The 16,045-nt window shown below is 43.9% G+C and overlaps 1 protein-coding gene across 1 annotated transcript in view; it reads left to right on the plus strand.

Moving 5' to 3' along the window:
- Nucleotides 1–14,915, plus strand: part of MYPN (myopalladin) — an 86,274-nt gene extending 71,359 nt beyond the window's left edge. Inside the window, 7 exon segments of the mRNA XM_015413941.1 lie at nt 2,191–2,340; nt 3,839–3,921; nt 5,129–5,255; nt 7,946–8,153; nt 8,850–9,015; nt 9,848–9,981; nt 11,019–14,915. Coding sequence (XP_015269427.1) covers nt 2,191–2,340; nt 3,839–3,921; nt 5,129–5,255; nt 7,946–8,153; nt 8,850–9,015; nt 9,848–9,981; nt 11,019–11,191 — 1,041 coding nt within the window. The 3' untranslated portion in view covers nt 11,192–14,915.
- The last annotated feature ends 1,130 nt before the right edge of the window (nt 14,916–16,045 follow it).

Below are 16,045 nucleotides of genomic sequence, written 5' to 3' on the forward strand. Positions count from 1 at the left end.
GGGGAGGTCACGGCGGAGCATCAAGACTTTATCCGCGAAATACCTCGCAAAAGCCTCACAGCCAATATCCAATTCCCTACTATTTTGTCTGCCCTGTGGCAGAGCTATCAATGATCGAATTGTCCTAAATAATTGGGCCGGGTGTGAGCTAGCGGATGCAAAGCTGCATAGAAATCTCTCTTCACAGCCTTGACTGCCATCTCATAGGATCTCATAAACGTCCTATAAGAAGATCGTCGCATAAGAAGATCATCGCGAACTCGGCGCCACCGTCTCTCTAACCGTCTGAGCTCCTGTTTCATAAGCTGCAGCCCCTGGGTGTACCAGGGGGCCAGCTTAGAGCAAGGGCGCAGAGGGCACCGGGGAGCGATCACGTCGATGGCCGTAGAAAGTCGGCTATGCCAGTCATCCACAAGCTCATCCAATGAGCCGTCAGGGGGCATCGGATCCCACAGAGCCATCTGAAGCTGCATTTGGTCCATTAGGCTCCGTGGGCGAGCTAAAATCCGCTCGCCACCTAAACGGGGTCGGGGCGGGACATTTGCACGAGCCTTCAGGGCATATTGGTCTGACCATGGTACCGCTTTCGCAGTAATCCGGTCCACCGTAATCCCCGCCGCGAAGATTAAATCGAGCATGTGCCCAGCGTGATGTGTGGGGGTCGATATCCATTGGGAGAGTCCTAGGAACACCATGGACGTCACTAGGTCCATAGCCCGACTAGAGGCCGCGTCATCAGCATGGACATTGAAGTCACCCAAGACTAAAAGCCTAGGGTGCTCCAACGCCCAGCCTGCTACGGCCTCCAGTAGGGACAGCAGACTACTGGCCGGTGCGTTAGGTGGACGGTACACCAGCCAGATTGCCAAACTCTCCTCGGCCTCCAGCACCAGACCAACACACTCCAGCACCAGACCAACACATTGAAATATGTTTAAAATATTTAAAAACATTAAATAAAACATGTAAACACACAACTAAAAAAAAACAGGGAGAAGGGCTAATGAGATAGTGAGGGAATGTCAAACAAAACAAAAGTCTTAATGCACTGGAAGAAGACAATGGTGGAGGGACACAGGACAGTCTCCCTGGGAAGGGACTTTCAGACGTTCACCACTATTACCACAAAGGCCCTTTCTGCCACCCACCTAGCCTCAGCTGCTGAGGACACCTGAAGCAGAGTCTCTGAAGAAGACTGGTGGTCAGATGTTACCACGGGGAACATATGGGAATAGGCGATCTTTAAAATATGCTGGCCCCAAGCTCTATAGGGCTTTAAAGATGAATACCAGCACCTTGAAATGGGCCCAGTAGCAAACTGAGAAGCAAATAATACCTATTAATTCAGCAAAGTGTGCATTTTATTTTTCCTTTTCCTTTTTTCCTGAAGGATCCCCAAGAAGGCTTAATAAATACAATTAAACTGGGGATGTTTCCATCTTCTCTGACACAAAGCATTTCCCCATGGTAACATCCCACCCAAGCCCCAGCTCTCATCTGGTCATTGTGCTTGCTCCCATTGTCTTTTACACCATAGGTCTCCCTTGTTGCTCGCAGTGAGATGGCCATTTGTCAGGATGAGCACTCCTCACTCCCTTCCTTACCACCACAGTTGATTTTCTCACATTCCAAAGGCAGAGAGTGGTGCACCACATGCACCAAGTGAAATATACACTGATGAGAGTTGGCCTGTCAGTTGCCTGGGTGTTTGCTATTACCTCCCATAGCCCCGGCTAGCCTCATCTTGTCAGATCTGGGAAACTAAGCAGGGTTGGCCCTAGCTAGCATTTGGAAGGGCAACCATACCAGGATCGTGACACAGAGGCAGGCAATGGCAAACCACCTTTGAAACGTCTCATGCCTTAAAAAAACAAGTCGAGCTCACCAGCTAGTGCTGCTTAACGCTAAAAGAGCTAGAACTTTTGGCTGCCAGACAATCTTATGATCTCCTGGCTATACTACACACAATGCCATACAATAATAATAATAGCCTTCAAATTGCAGGTGGGGGTGTGGTGGGCCACAGTAGCTTGTGGTGGTGGGGGGATTGTGCTGGATGTAAGATCTTACCTGAGGATTTTGAGGTGCTCGTATCAGTCTCTTAAGCAATCTCTTAAGGCCTTCCTGCAGCTGCAATTTCTATTTTTAAAAAATGACACAACTTACCCCCCCCCTTAACCATCTCCTTAGGTATATTGGTTTAAAGATGGCAAACAGATTTCAAAGAAAAATCAACATTTCAAAATGAGAAGAGATGGTGATGGGACATGCTCTTTACATATTGAAGAGACCACAAACGATGACGATGGAAACTATACATTCATGGCTGCAAATCCACAGGTATGGGTCCACTCCCTTTAAAAAATATGCTGTCTGGCCACTGGCTTAAGAAGTGTATGTTAAGCAGCCTGTTTACACGTACAGCAGCAGTATCCCCAGACCAGCAGAAAAAAGATCAATCAATGAAGAAATCATGGTCAATTTCTAAATAACAGTCTGGATCCAGACTTATTTTCACCCCAGGTTGCCCAGTTCCCCTGCCTGTTACAGTCCCTGTCCCACATGGCTTTCTTATGTGGTGTTGTGGTTAAGAGCGGCAGACTCTAATCTGGAGGACCGGGTTTGGTTCCCCACTCCTCCACATGTAGCCTGCTGGGTGTGACCTTGGGCCAGTCAAAGTTCTCTCAGAGCTCTCTCAGCCCCACCTACCTCACAAGGTGCCTGTTGTGGGGAGAGGAAGGGTCCTTCCAAAGAGAAAGGCAATTGTAAGCTGCTTTGAGACTCCTGAGGGTATAGAAAAGTGGGGTGTAAAAAAAACAACTCTTCTACATTCTATAATTTTGAGTACAACCTTGGTGGGTGGTCAAGAGGTTCTTCGTTTTTTGCTATCAGAAAAGCTTGTTGGATCCAACCCAATGTTTAGGATTATTATTTAACTAAAAAGATGTTAGCTAATTGTCTAAAAATCTCTTGATTGAACCATTAAATTTGCACATATGCAAGTGTATGCACATGCATAAATAGACAGATCTTATCACATGTCCAGATCCACTAGTTTGGATAGAAATGATAAACTAGTTTGGATAGAAATGAACAAATAAAATAAAAATATGGTTTATATGCCGCCTGCAATATATAAAATATATGCCACAAGCGGGCTCAGGGTGGGATATAAATCATACAAACAAACAAATAATAAAATAAAAATTGATAACGGTAAAACATAGTATTCTAATGAACTGGAGAAGAACTCAGTTATGGTGGCCATCTTCTCCTGCTTCCAAATATCAGTCACTAAGCTTATATGCAGTGGTGAAAGGGGATTAGAATATTGCCACACACACTGTAAACTCTGAGGAACTTGACCAGTCCGATTTCTACATCTCCATGTATTTTTTCCTCCTCTTAATTGATTCTCAATTGTTCTCAGTATTCTGTGCCTCCTACAGCACGCTCAGTCCTCATTAGGTCATGTGTGTGTGTGGGGGGGGTTGTCACTGACTATATAAGGACTCGACTGTGCGAGGACTGAACAGCAACAACATACAAGAACTCCCGTGCTGTCTTGAACTGTTGTGCTTTTGTGATTAATGTTAAATATTAAGATTAAAGCTGCCTATTTAATGTTAGACATAGGAATAATAATAGAAAATACTAGGAATTGCCTTACTGAATCAGACCAGAGAGGTCCATCTTTTCTCTGTCACTGGTCAGCAGGCAGAGGCTCTGCTCCAGAGAAGCCTGCCAGCAGAGCTTGGTGGCAGCAGCCCTCCCCTGCAGTTTGCAAGTGGTACCTGCCCCTTTGTGCGTGCTTTTACCTTCTCTGCTGTTTTGACAGGGGAGGATCAGCTGCTCTGGCCACTTGATGGTGCAGACTCTTCCAATGCGTGGGAGATTGGCAACAGCTAACCAGTCTCACAGGTAAAAAACAACAACTCATGCTTGGGACATAAGTTGTGAGGTAAGCATGGGTGCTGCGGTGGCTCAAGTGGTTGAGACGCTGAACTGCAGGCTGTGGTTCTAGTTCCAGCTCCTGCCAACCTAGCAGTTCGAAAGCAAGAAATTGCAAGTAGATAAATAGGAACCACTTCGGTGGGAAGGGAACAGCGTTCCGTTCGCCTTGGTGTTTAGTCATGCCGGCCACATGACCACGGAAACGTCTTCGGACAGCGCTGGCTCTTTGGCTTTGAAACGGAGATGAGCACCGCAACCCTAGAGTCGGATTCGACTGGCTTTCGAGCAAGGGAACCTTTACCTTTACCTTAAGCATGGGTACCTTCGCCAAAATAAAGCCAGTGTGAGTTCAGTAGCAGCTTGCAAACTTCCAAACAAATATTAACAAGATTTCAGGACGCAGGGCTGCTAGGTCTCCTGCTATGGCCAGCAACTTCCTCTTCCCACTGCCGCTTGGAGCGGTTTTACCATAGAGTTTCCGGTGATTCTTACAGAGCCATGACATCACTTCTGGGTTTTCCCTGGGAGTTATGTCACACTGTTACTGATGGCCCTCAAGTGGTCCCTTTCGACTCCCACCCGTTGCCATTGGGTTGCCAACTCTGGGTTGAGAAATTCCTGGAGATTTGGGGGGAGAATCCTTGGAGGGCATGGTTTGTTGAGGGAAGGGCCTCAGTGGGGTATAATCCCTTGCAGTGCACTTTCCAGAGCAGCCCTTTGCTCCAGGCGAACTGATCTGTGTCATCTGGAGATCAGCTGAACTTTTGGGAGCGCTTCAGGCCCCAACTGGAGGTTGGCAACTCTTGGCCTCAAACTACTCTAGAGTCTGGTGTAGTGGTTAAGTGTGCGGACTCTAATCTGGGAGAACCGGGTTTGATTCCCCACTCCTCCCCTTGCACCTGCTGATGTGATGTGACCTTGGGTCAGTCACAAGCTCTGGCACAGCTGTCCTTGAAAAAGAGCAGTTGCTGTCAGAGCTCTCTCAGCCCCGCCTATCTCACAGGGTGCCTGTTGTGGGGAGGGGGAGGGAAAGGAGTTTGTAAGCCGCTGTGAGACTCCTTTGGGTAGTGAAGGGCGGGGTATTGATCCAGTCTCTTCTTCCTCTCTCTTCTTCTTCTAGCTCAAAAAGCCACCTAACAATCCCATTCTAAATGTATAGGGCTTTGTGTTGCAGGGGAAGGTCCCGTGTACCCGAAGCAGATAAGGAACCGGTACAGGAACGATTTTTCCGGCCATACTTTCTACAGGCTCCTGGGGACATGGTAGCACATGAAGGACGGCTTTGTAGATTGGATTGCAAGGTACTTGGTGTCCCTGGCTTTCTTTGCTTACCCTGTTGTGTCTTCTGAGAGAATGTAGAGCAAATTCCCATGCCACGCAGGCTGGGTTTAAGCTCATCACCCTTAAAAAAGAAAGAAACAAACAAACAAACAAAATTTTGTATCAGTATGTGACTCCTAAACAATAACTGCAGTGGAAATGTCTGGGCCACCAGATTGTATAGTTTCGAAAGAACTCAGGAGTTTATTTAAGACCAGTCCTCTGAAACATGTTTACCCATAATTCCTCCACCTCCTCCGCAGACTGACCCTCATAATCTTGACTAATAGGTGGTGCAGGCCAAAAGAGGAGATTATCAAGGCCTGCTGTATCAAGAAGGCCTGTAAAATAAGTCACAGCATACCAGAAAGGATCTAAACATGTGTGTGTGTGTGTGTGTGTGTGTGTGTGTGTGTGTGTGTGTGTGTGTGTGTTAAGAACAGAAACGATCTAAGCATACATCTCTGTATGTGTTAAGTGGTGTCAAGTTTCTTCCAACTTAGGGCAGCCCTATGAATTGATGGCATTCCAAGTGTCTTCTCATTCACAGCCTGGCTCAGGTCTTGCCAACCGAGGGCCCTCGTGCCTTCCTTCACTGAGTCAATCCACCTCATGTTGGGTCTTCCTCCTTCCCTGCTGCCTTCAGCTTATATCTAGGGGATGCATATTTAAACATGTCTCCATAAATGTGTATCTAAGGGGCAGCAAGTTTTTCATATAACCTGTTATCAAAATAAGCACAGGAAGAACGGGCCCAAGCCTTTCTGCATCCCATGATTTGTCACTTTTGAGGTGTTTTCAACATAGCCTACTTCATTTGGGTTTGTTAAGGCAACATAAAGGTGTTTTTAAAAATTATTTATCTGGATAGAGGTTGAACACAAGTCCTCTTCCCAACTGGTATTCTGTTCCTCCTGCTTTATAATGGAAATCTTTGCTCTTGGACACAAGGGAGAAAAAGGAAAAGGAATGAAATGGCAAAAAAGTGCTGGTACAGACACAGCTTTGTTATTTTGTTTGTTTGTTTACTTTTACTTTATTTATAGTCCACCTTTCTTGCTGAGAGACTCAGGGCAGATTGCAGAAATAAAAACAATGCAATAAGAACAGTATGATGCATGCAACAAACATTGCAGTCAAACTGAGCTACAAATGTAGAAAACGACATATTAAACATTGTATAATGTACACAACACAACAGGAATGCAAGACTGGAGAACAATGCAGTAAAACAGTGTGCTAGATTCTACAAACAATGCAAGAAAGCTAGAGGACAAAATTAGAGAACAAAGCAACAACACAGTATATATGTCCATACAATATATATATATTTATTTATGCCCTGCCTTCACAATGGGGATCCAGAGTGGTTTACATTGTTCTTTTGTCCATCATTTTATTCCCCAATAGAATGGAAGATTCATTATGTCCCCTTTCCCTTCCCCAGTAATGTGTCAGAGAGCTTCACAGCTTTTATTTCACAGCCTGTTCACTATGGAACAGAAACGTGCTACAAGTCATCTGTGCAAAGCGCGTATGGAGACATCAAGATGCATAGCTGCTTCACACTCCATGGGGAAGAAGCACACACACTAGGTCCTTCCTGGCAGCTGATGGGGGATGGGGGCATTTACCGGGCATGGGAGGGAGGCCTAGTCCACGTTCCAGTGCTGTGTCTATGTCATACGTGTCTATGTCACTTCCAACATGAGCCGGAAGTGACATCATCACACAGTGACCTAAGGGTGACACTCTTATCATCCCTGACATTGCCGACATGATGATGTCACTTCTGGCTCACGTTGGAAGTGACGTAGAAACGTCTCTGGAACGTGGGCTAGGCCTCCTCTTTTTTTGAGTAAGTCTCCCCCCCTGCTGGCCAGCTAATCGGTGGTGGGACAGTGGGGCCTGGTGGCGGGGGACTCCTGCCTCCACCGGGGGGTCTGGCAACCCTAACGCACACACAAAGAGGAATTTCATATGGGAGGTTTAAGTAGACGTCAGTTGACTCACGGTGTTCGCGCGTCTTAAAAATAGAATGAGAGGGATTCAGAAGGCATGTTCAACCCTCATGTGTGAAGACATGCATCTTTTAAATATTCTCTCCAAGGGCTCTTTTTGGGCAGGAACGCACAGGAACGGAGTTCTGGCTGGCTCCCGAGTTGGCCACGCCCAGCAGGAGCTCATTAGCATAATAGGCCACACCCAACAGCAGAAACTGATTAGGATTGGCTACATTAGGGGTGTGTGGCCTATCATGCAAAGGGTTCCTGCTACAAAAAAAGCCCTGGGTTTTGACAACAAACAAGGTAAACAAAATAAGAAGCAAAAGGTGGGTGTGGCTGGATGACCACACTTCTGGTAACACGGGGGTGTGGCCTAATATGCTAATGAGCTGCTCTGTCAGGGTGTGTGGCCTAATATGCTAATGAGTTTCTGCTGTTGGGTGTGGCCTATTATGCTAATGAGTTCCTGCTGGACTTTTTCTACAAAAAAAGTCCTGTTCTCTCCTCCTTTAACTGAGAGAAACAATCATTTTTCCAGCAAGTCTTCTTGCTTTCTACCATGTTCTGCCGAGAAGCAGGGGTTAAAAAAGATGCTATCAGAAAAAAAGTGGTGGACTCGTCAGTCATCCTGTCACTTGCCTGTAGCTTGTTTTGTTTTCTGCCAGGTGAGTGGCTTGCCCCCTCCAGATCTGATGTGGCTTCTGAACGGCAGGCCTGTATTGCCAGATACCACTCACAAGATGCTGGTCCGAGAGACCGGAGTGCACTCCCTGCTGATTGATCCCCTCACACAAAACGATGCTGGGATTTACACTTGCATTGCAACCAACAAAACAGGACAAAACTCGTTCAGCCTGGAACTCAGCGTTGTAGGTAAGTCTCCTTCATAAAGAAAACCAGCGGAAGTATTCCTGTTCTGTGAGTCATACAGAATAAACGGGTGTTTTATTTGTTTTACCTTGCTGATTGTACATTGTTTTAGTTTTGCCTTGTATTTCCTGGTTCATATATAGTGGTGGTTTTTAAAAAATAGAACCAGCCTTGAGTTTTTAACTAAGAAAAAGCAGGATATCCATTTAGCAAATAAACAATGTACTAATATTAGTAGGACAGTATGCAAATAGGGCTAAAAATGATTAAGATTCCACTCACAAATTTCAGCAATTAAAGAGAGCGTGTTTTGCATCTACAGGGTGACCATTTATCATGCCCAGTCTTCATACACGTACACAAATGTAAGCAAACACCACACGCACACCTTAGGGTCTTATGGGGCTATCAGCAGCTACTAGGCATGATGGATAGCTACTCCCTCCAGTACCGGAGGCCGTCTCTCTATATATATCAGTAGCTTGGGAGCACAGGTGGGAAGGGGCTGTTGCAGTTGTCCTGCTCAGGGGCTTCCTTGGATGCAGCTGATTGGCCAATGTGTGAACAGAATACTGGGCCTGATGGACCTTTGGGCTGATCCAGCACGGCTCTTCTTATGGTCTTAACGTTGAATGACACCATTCCCAACGGCTGACTGCAACTCGGACTCATGCCAGCTGTTTCCTCCCTCTTTCCCAGCAAAGGAAGTGAAAAAAGCTCCAGTGATCCTGGAGAAGCTGCAGAACTGTGGAGTCCCGGAAGGGCATCCGGTCCGGCTGGAATGCAGAGTGATTGGAATGCCGCCCCCCGTCTTTTATTGGAAGAAGGACAATGAAACCATTCCTGCCAACCGAGAAAGGATGAGGTATTTGCAGGATTTAAATATTTTGGAAATGGAGCAGTAAGTCCTCTGCAAGAAGTCCATTTCGTCTTTCCTAAGGCGTAAGGGACAACAGGGACCTGGTCTTATAACGGCCCCTTCTTTTTTATTCTATCCCCATGAGGGATGGAGAGAACAGGAAGGTTTATGGCCTTATTTCCTATGTGTAGAGTGCATAGCTGAAGCACCCATGCATGAAAATCATTGTGTGTCCATGCGCATTCAGTGTGTCCATGCACAAAAATATTCTAAAGGAAGAACCGTCCTTCCTCTGTCGATACAAACGTGTGTTGCAGCAAGCATCTTTTAGAAGAGGCATTCACTCTGCTCAGACACAGGAAGGAATGCTTCTTCTTTATACATCACTGCTGTCTGCTCTTTTTAAAAAGTATTAACAATTTAAAAAACCACAAAAACGAGTAACCTCATTAATTTGGACGGAGCACCTTTTTTGCATTGACTAATTCTAATGAGCAAACAACTAAATGTTTAGCCCTAATTGTTAGAGCTGTACATATGGTACAAATCAAAGTCAAATATGCCCTATTCAGTAACTAGAATCAATGAGAATTACTGGTTGTGGACAATAAGCAAAGTGTAAACCCCCCCCCCCAAAAAAAAACACATGTTTTGGGGAGTAGAGCCTGGTCCGGCGGGGAGGGCAGGGTATAAATCAGAAAAATAAATAAATAAATAAATAAATAAATAAACTACAGTGCATGGATATAATTTAACATACAAACCTGAGTTATGTAAAACCTAATAGCTAAAAGGCTAAAATGTTGAGAACCTTTGGGGTTTTTTGTTTTTTTTTTAGTATGCATCAAGATGCTACAGGGTATGTTTGCCTTCTGATTCAGCCGGCAAAGAAAATGGATGCTGGCTGGTACACTTTGTCTGCAAAAAATGAAGCTGGTATTGTTTCCTGCACTGCTAGACTTGATATATATGGTAAGTGGTTATTGTTTAAGTAATAAAATAATAGAAGTGATGCACTTTGCCATTATGAACTCTGTATCTTGGCTAACCACAGTGACTCACGCTGCTCCTTTGGAAAGCTCCTGAGTCATGCCTTGCCCTTTTTCTTAGCTGGTTGGCATAACTTGTTCTGCTCAACAATTTTAGGCTGGAATGTCCATTATTTTCTCCTACTGGTTTAATGGGAGAACTAGGGGGACATCATTGTCAAATGGGTACCCCATCATTTTCGCATTGTTTTGCTTTTTTCAGAAATGATTTGCAGGTTTCCCCCCATTTAAAATACAATTTGCAGCACCAGTTGTCCATGTGTGGGACTATTGAGGAATCCCATGTGTGGGACTATTGAGCCAAAGTGCTGTTGAGGCATCCCAGGCTACTGTTTCTTTAAGAACTCTTCCATCTTTATTTTAAGCCTTCAGTTGTAATTGGAGGTACCTCAGCATGCATTTGAAGAAGTGAGCTCTGACTCACAAAAGATTATGCCGGCATAAAGTTTGCTGTTGTTTAAGGCTCTGGAGTCCTGTTTATTTAACATTCCTGAATGAATCCAGTACCTGGGTGGGGAGAGGCTTTAATGACTCATTTTTTACTTCTTAGATCATATATGATCACATTCTATCCAAGGGAAGTGTCCAGTATCTTCTCTGCAATTACAAAGGATGCTGGGGTGATCTTTTGGGGCTCTAACTTCTTTATTGTCACTACTAACAATATTGTGGTCCCTTAATTTTCTGTGCAGCTGTGGCAGTGCTGAGAGAGACGATCCAAAGGTAGTGGTAATTCGCTTAAAATCAGTTAGATTCTGCCTAATAAGTGTAACATGAAAACTGCTAAGGAACACTAATTTATTCCAGGGCAAATACAACAGACCCACCGTGTTCATACAGATTCTTAGGATTGTACTTAAAGACTATGGTTAGACATCACCACAGTTTTAAAATATGATTAAAAGCAGATTTTTGAAGCAGAGATTTGTGTCCCATGTTCATGTATTTTTGTCACCTCAGCCCAATGGCATCAGCAGATCCCTCAGCCGATAAAGATTCGCCCTGGTGGCACTCGGTATGCAAATCTCACAGGGCAAGGACTCGACATATTTTCTGCTTTCTCTGCTGTGGAGAGTCCAGTGCGGTTTTCATCACCATCCTCTCAGCCTGTGGTGGAAAGTGAAGAACTTTAAAAAAAAACACCAAAAAACCCTGCTGGTTCCAAACCTACCTGCGAAAGAACACTAGAACTGTGAAAAAAGAATGGAAGGTACAAGCCGGGATACTCAAGTTTTACAAGCAACTTGCATTTGTTTAGTAAGTGTACTGTTGCTGGAATTCCTGTGAGTAACATATAAGACCTTGGTGCAGCATCATACCACTGGATTGTTGTGGTATAGATGCAGTGCAAAAAGTTCAATGTTGTGTTGTTTTTCCCCTCCAAGTGTTATACATGAAGGAGACCCAGTTTTCAACCCCCAATGGGAAAAAATGTTTTTCTCTTTTTACTGCTTCAGTTGGAAAAAAAACTATTGTGCCAAAAACAGGTCATGGGATATTCTGGATATTTGGTTGAGAGCTAGCAGCCAAAGTATCAACACTGTGATAAATTCTGAAAGAGGGTAAGCCATGTGACTTTGAATGTAGTATCTTGAAAAGTTGGCTGAAGCACAAGACAAATCTAAATGAACCTCCACCCCCCCTCGCTCTCTCACACACACACACACAAAACACCACTGGAAGATCAGTTTAATTGGAGTACACATCAATAAGAGATCTGGTGAACTGGATAAATATAGTATGTAGGAACCACTATATACAGCGTAACTTTTTCTATTTGTGTGTGTTTATATTCCATTAATTGTGTACCGGTGGTGTACTGAATCATACCATAGGACACCATGCATGCATTTTGGATGTGAACATGTGCAATTAAACAGCCTATATCCTATGAAGCACATATTATATAGACATCACAGCTACCATTGCTATATTCATTTTGAAGTGTACTTATACTGGTTCTTTTTTCCATTTTAGGAACTGCCTGATAAGCAAAAATAGCATTTTTTGTTTCATGGGCTTTTAGATATGAATTCCTTTCCATGCTTCAGGTTAGGGGAGAGGAGAAAGTGCTTCTAGATGTAAAGTGCTAAAAAAAGAGGAACTGTGACTTGGTCCAATCAAACATCTTTCAGTTTTGTTTTGGATTCTGATAGAATTCTGCATTCATGAGGCTTTTAGCATCAGTAAAAAATAGAAACATTTAAGGGGGGGTGTCTTTGATAATGCATCTAGTTAACTAGTGTGCCCATGTTTCTGTTTTATTCAGTATTCTAACACAGTCTTCAGTAAGGCTAGGGATATTTGTTAAGCATTTTGTCTGTGTTTAAACTCTTGGATCTGATGTATGATTTGGATTTTGCTGCCAGGAGATGAGGTCTGACAAAGATCATTCATAAAGCACAAGAATAATACTGCTGTAAGTGTTATTAGCAATGAACACTTACTTGGATCGATAATCACTGGGAACCATTCAGTCCCAACCATCACAAAGAATACAAGTCAATTCTAATGCAAACCTAGGTCCCCCAGCATCCCCTCCTTTTGAACCAGTGGTAAGCCATAACCAAGTTAATTAGCATACGTCTGAGCTTACATCAAAGTGACCGAAGGATCTAGCCCCCATGATAAGTTGCCTAGAGATCTGATGTTTCCATGTTGTCAATATATTTGTACTTGGGGCTTTCTTTGACTGAGTGGAGGAGATATCCTGGCAAGACTTTTTGAAAGGGTTGAACTCTTAAGGATGGATACAAATGAAGGACTGGCCACTCACCAATTCATCATGACGTGCCTGACGGCCTTTGATATGGGGAAGTAGAATAGAACAACTAGCGGCTGGGTTCCAACATTGCTAGCTAGCACTGAGCCTGATACTGAACTCAAAATAGTGTACCCTGGGAAACGGTGTGCTCTGGAATGCCATGCGGCCTTTGTCCCGTGCAGTAAAATAAATGAGGCCAAAATCTTAACAATTCTAGCACAAGATCACCATGATATCATGTTCTGTTTCCTACACTTTCCTGAAATTCTGGTTGCTTTAAAAATGGAAAAAGGGGAAATAAACTGAGTTCCTGATAAGGACAGCAGAACTTGGGGGGGTGAAATTTAAAGTTCTTCTGAGCTTTGTCAAGCAGATGGAAATCTTTCTCAGAATGTGTATGAGAAATGAAGGATCACTTTTGATTTTTGCTGTAAAGAAAGATGGGATGCATTGGTTTTAGTAATACAAATGTTATTGTGTTCTGCTTTAAATTAAAACCCTTAGAGGAAAGAGCAGGAGGATGTCGTTTTTTGTAAAGGCTACTCTTCAGAGAACCCTTGTGATTTATGTCATCTGCCCAAGGCATCATGCATTTGATATGGTGAATGCACAAAATTTGATGAGTGTTAATTATCACATCTAAATGTTCCAGCTATTTTTCTGTATGTGCCTAAAAAAATTTCAGGTACGTACCAGTGATTTTAACTTACCTGATCGTCAACATTCACAGATTCATGTCTGAACAGCAGAGGAAATCTCTTTTTTCCGCCATTAAAAAACAAAAATGGTCAGCATTCACCATAAAAGCAATTAACTGAAATTCAATCACTTGAGTTCAGTGGGATAAAACTTTAGTCTGGCTAACATTTGCTGGATTGTGCCTGATATGTGAGATGCACAGAAAAATATTATGTGACCAGAAATTCATGGCTACTAATGCTACCAAAAGACAGTATAGGTGAATTGCCAGAGTTTTCTTCCTGTGTAGCATTGTTTTAATGTTTTCCTCTTAGTTTTCATCTGACAGAAGTCAGACTGACTGCGCTGTAGACAAGTCTGTTTGTCTTACACAGCCATAGCAACATCTGCAAAAATCCAAAAGGACAGAATTTTTAACAGACTATATTAATTACTTTCTGTGTAATCACTGAATAATGACTGGACATCTGGTTCGGTAATATATAATAAATATACATTGGATAGGTTTTTTTCCGTGGAGTATATCCAAATCCATATCTTTGCAAAGTTATGAAACTGGTTCCATCCCACCAAGGCTGACAGCCCAGAAAGGACTAGAAAGTGGTGTGTTGTGTATGAGAACTCCATTGTGGCACAGGGGCACCTCTCTGGAATAAAGTGCAGTAGCCCGGCTCTTCCAGGTTTGTAGTTCCAGCCAAGGGATGCTACAGGTGGTCGGTACTTACAGCTATGATTGCACGGCACCGAAAACACAGTGCCATGGTAGTGCTGCAGAGATGCTACTGAAGGTTTTGAGAGTAGGTTCGCCAAACTAAATATTTGGTATTTACCAAATATTTACCACCTCTCACCTGTTCGCTTATGCAAGCACAATGCGAGCCTAGCAAAAGATGTCAAGCACTGACATTCTCCTCTGTTAAAAGGACTGAAAACACTTTTTAAAAGTAAATTTGGATCAGTTGACCAATGTCTGCTTTGAAATATGTGCAGACGTTGCAGATTGTTACTCGAACAAAATATGATATATAATGCAAATAACAGATTTTGTTTAAAAGATTGGTACTAATAATGCCAAGGAGATTGAAAAACAATTCTCTTTAAAGTGATATCTCACACCCACTATAGACTGTAATACCAAGGAAAAGTAATGAAGTTTCATATCAGTTAACTTAAATACTGCAAAAGTCAACTGCCTTATATTCTACCCATATGAAGTTATTCTTTCTTCCCATTAAAATGCAGGGTTTATCTTGATTATTACAGAGGTACACACCTTCAACAGAAAACAGGGATGTTAATGATGCAAATGTTCAGTATATTTTAAATGCATATGAAGGCAATGCCAGACTGTTCAGCAAATGTATTAACCTTCATCTATTCAATAAATGCTTCCGAGTTGCATTACTTTGTGTGTGTCTCTTTGGCTGCATCTTCAGACCAAAGCTATGGGTGGAATTGGTCTTTAGGAGCTGGTAAAGTAGTGGAACAGCATGAGTACACCTTGGTGCTGAAACATTTGTGCCCAGACCAAACAAGGGACATTTGTGAATGGGAGCGGGATTCCACACATGCATTGGTGCCCCATTTCCCCTTGCTGTATTGGTGACTACAGGTGCAGACTGGACACACATCTGAATACATCTCCGTTGGCAATACCCAGTGAGGAGGGGGATTCACATCCTCATGTGTTATCTCATGACACACCTGAAGGGCCCTCTTCTAAAATCTTGATACTAGTAAGCTTTGTTCCAGTTTTTGGAGTGCTGAAGGTGGTACTCTAGACCCCATGTCGCCTGATGGGCATCGGTCTCACTGTAGTCCCTGATAAACATGATACAGGTCATTGTTTTGTAGCACTTCAAAATCTATTTGATCCAAGCGGACGGTTGGACAATCCTTTTGTTAAGAGATTTCATGTATATAATGACTTCTAAATTGTGAGCCTATGTTGGCTTGATCCTCCCTAACCCCCCCCCCACACACACACACTGTAAACCTGTTCTTTGGCCTGCTGATTCACTAAGCAATGTTGTCTCAGAAGAGTCTGTTCCATACCTATCTCCTATTAAATATGTGTAGAACATTTTGCTCCCTGGAAGGAATGCAAGATGTACTCTGAAAGGAGGATAAAAATGAGTTAAGTTTAAGGACGGAGTTGGTGAATCCCAGTTTGGTGTAGTGGTTAAGTGTGCGGACTCTAATCTGGGAGAACCGGGTTTGATTCCCCACTCCTCCACCTGCAGCTGCTGGATGACCTTGGGCAAGCCATAGTTCTGTCAGAGCAGTTCTTGAAAGAGCAGTTCTCGAAAGAGCTCTCTCAGCACCACCTACTTCATAGGGTGTCTGTTGTGTGGAACAGGGGTGTTTTTGGGGCCGGAGTGTGCTGGAGCGCTGCTCCAGGAGCCCAGGCGCCGGAGGCGGTGGCAGCAAGTCCCGCCCCCAGCTCCCTGCGCTGCGGCCCCCTGCTGCCTTCCTGGGCCAGCGCCGGAGCGCTGCGGCCCTGGGAGGCCAGAAGAGGCCCCCC

The sequence above is a fragment of the Gekko japonicus genome, unplaced genomic scaffold (genome assembly GCF_001447785.1).
Source record: "Gekko japonicus isolate JY-2015 unplaced genomic scaffold, Gekko_japonicus_V1.1 scaffold1178, whole genome shotgun sequence".
Lineage (NCBI taxonomy): Eukaryota > Metazoa > Chordata > Lepidosauria > Squamata > Gekkonidae > Gekko > Gekko japonicus.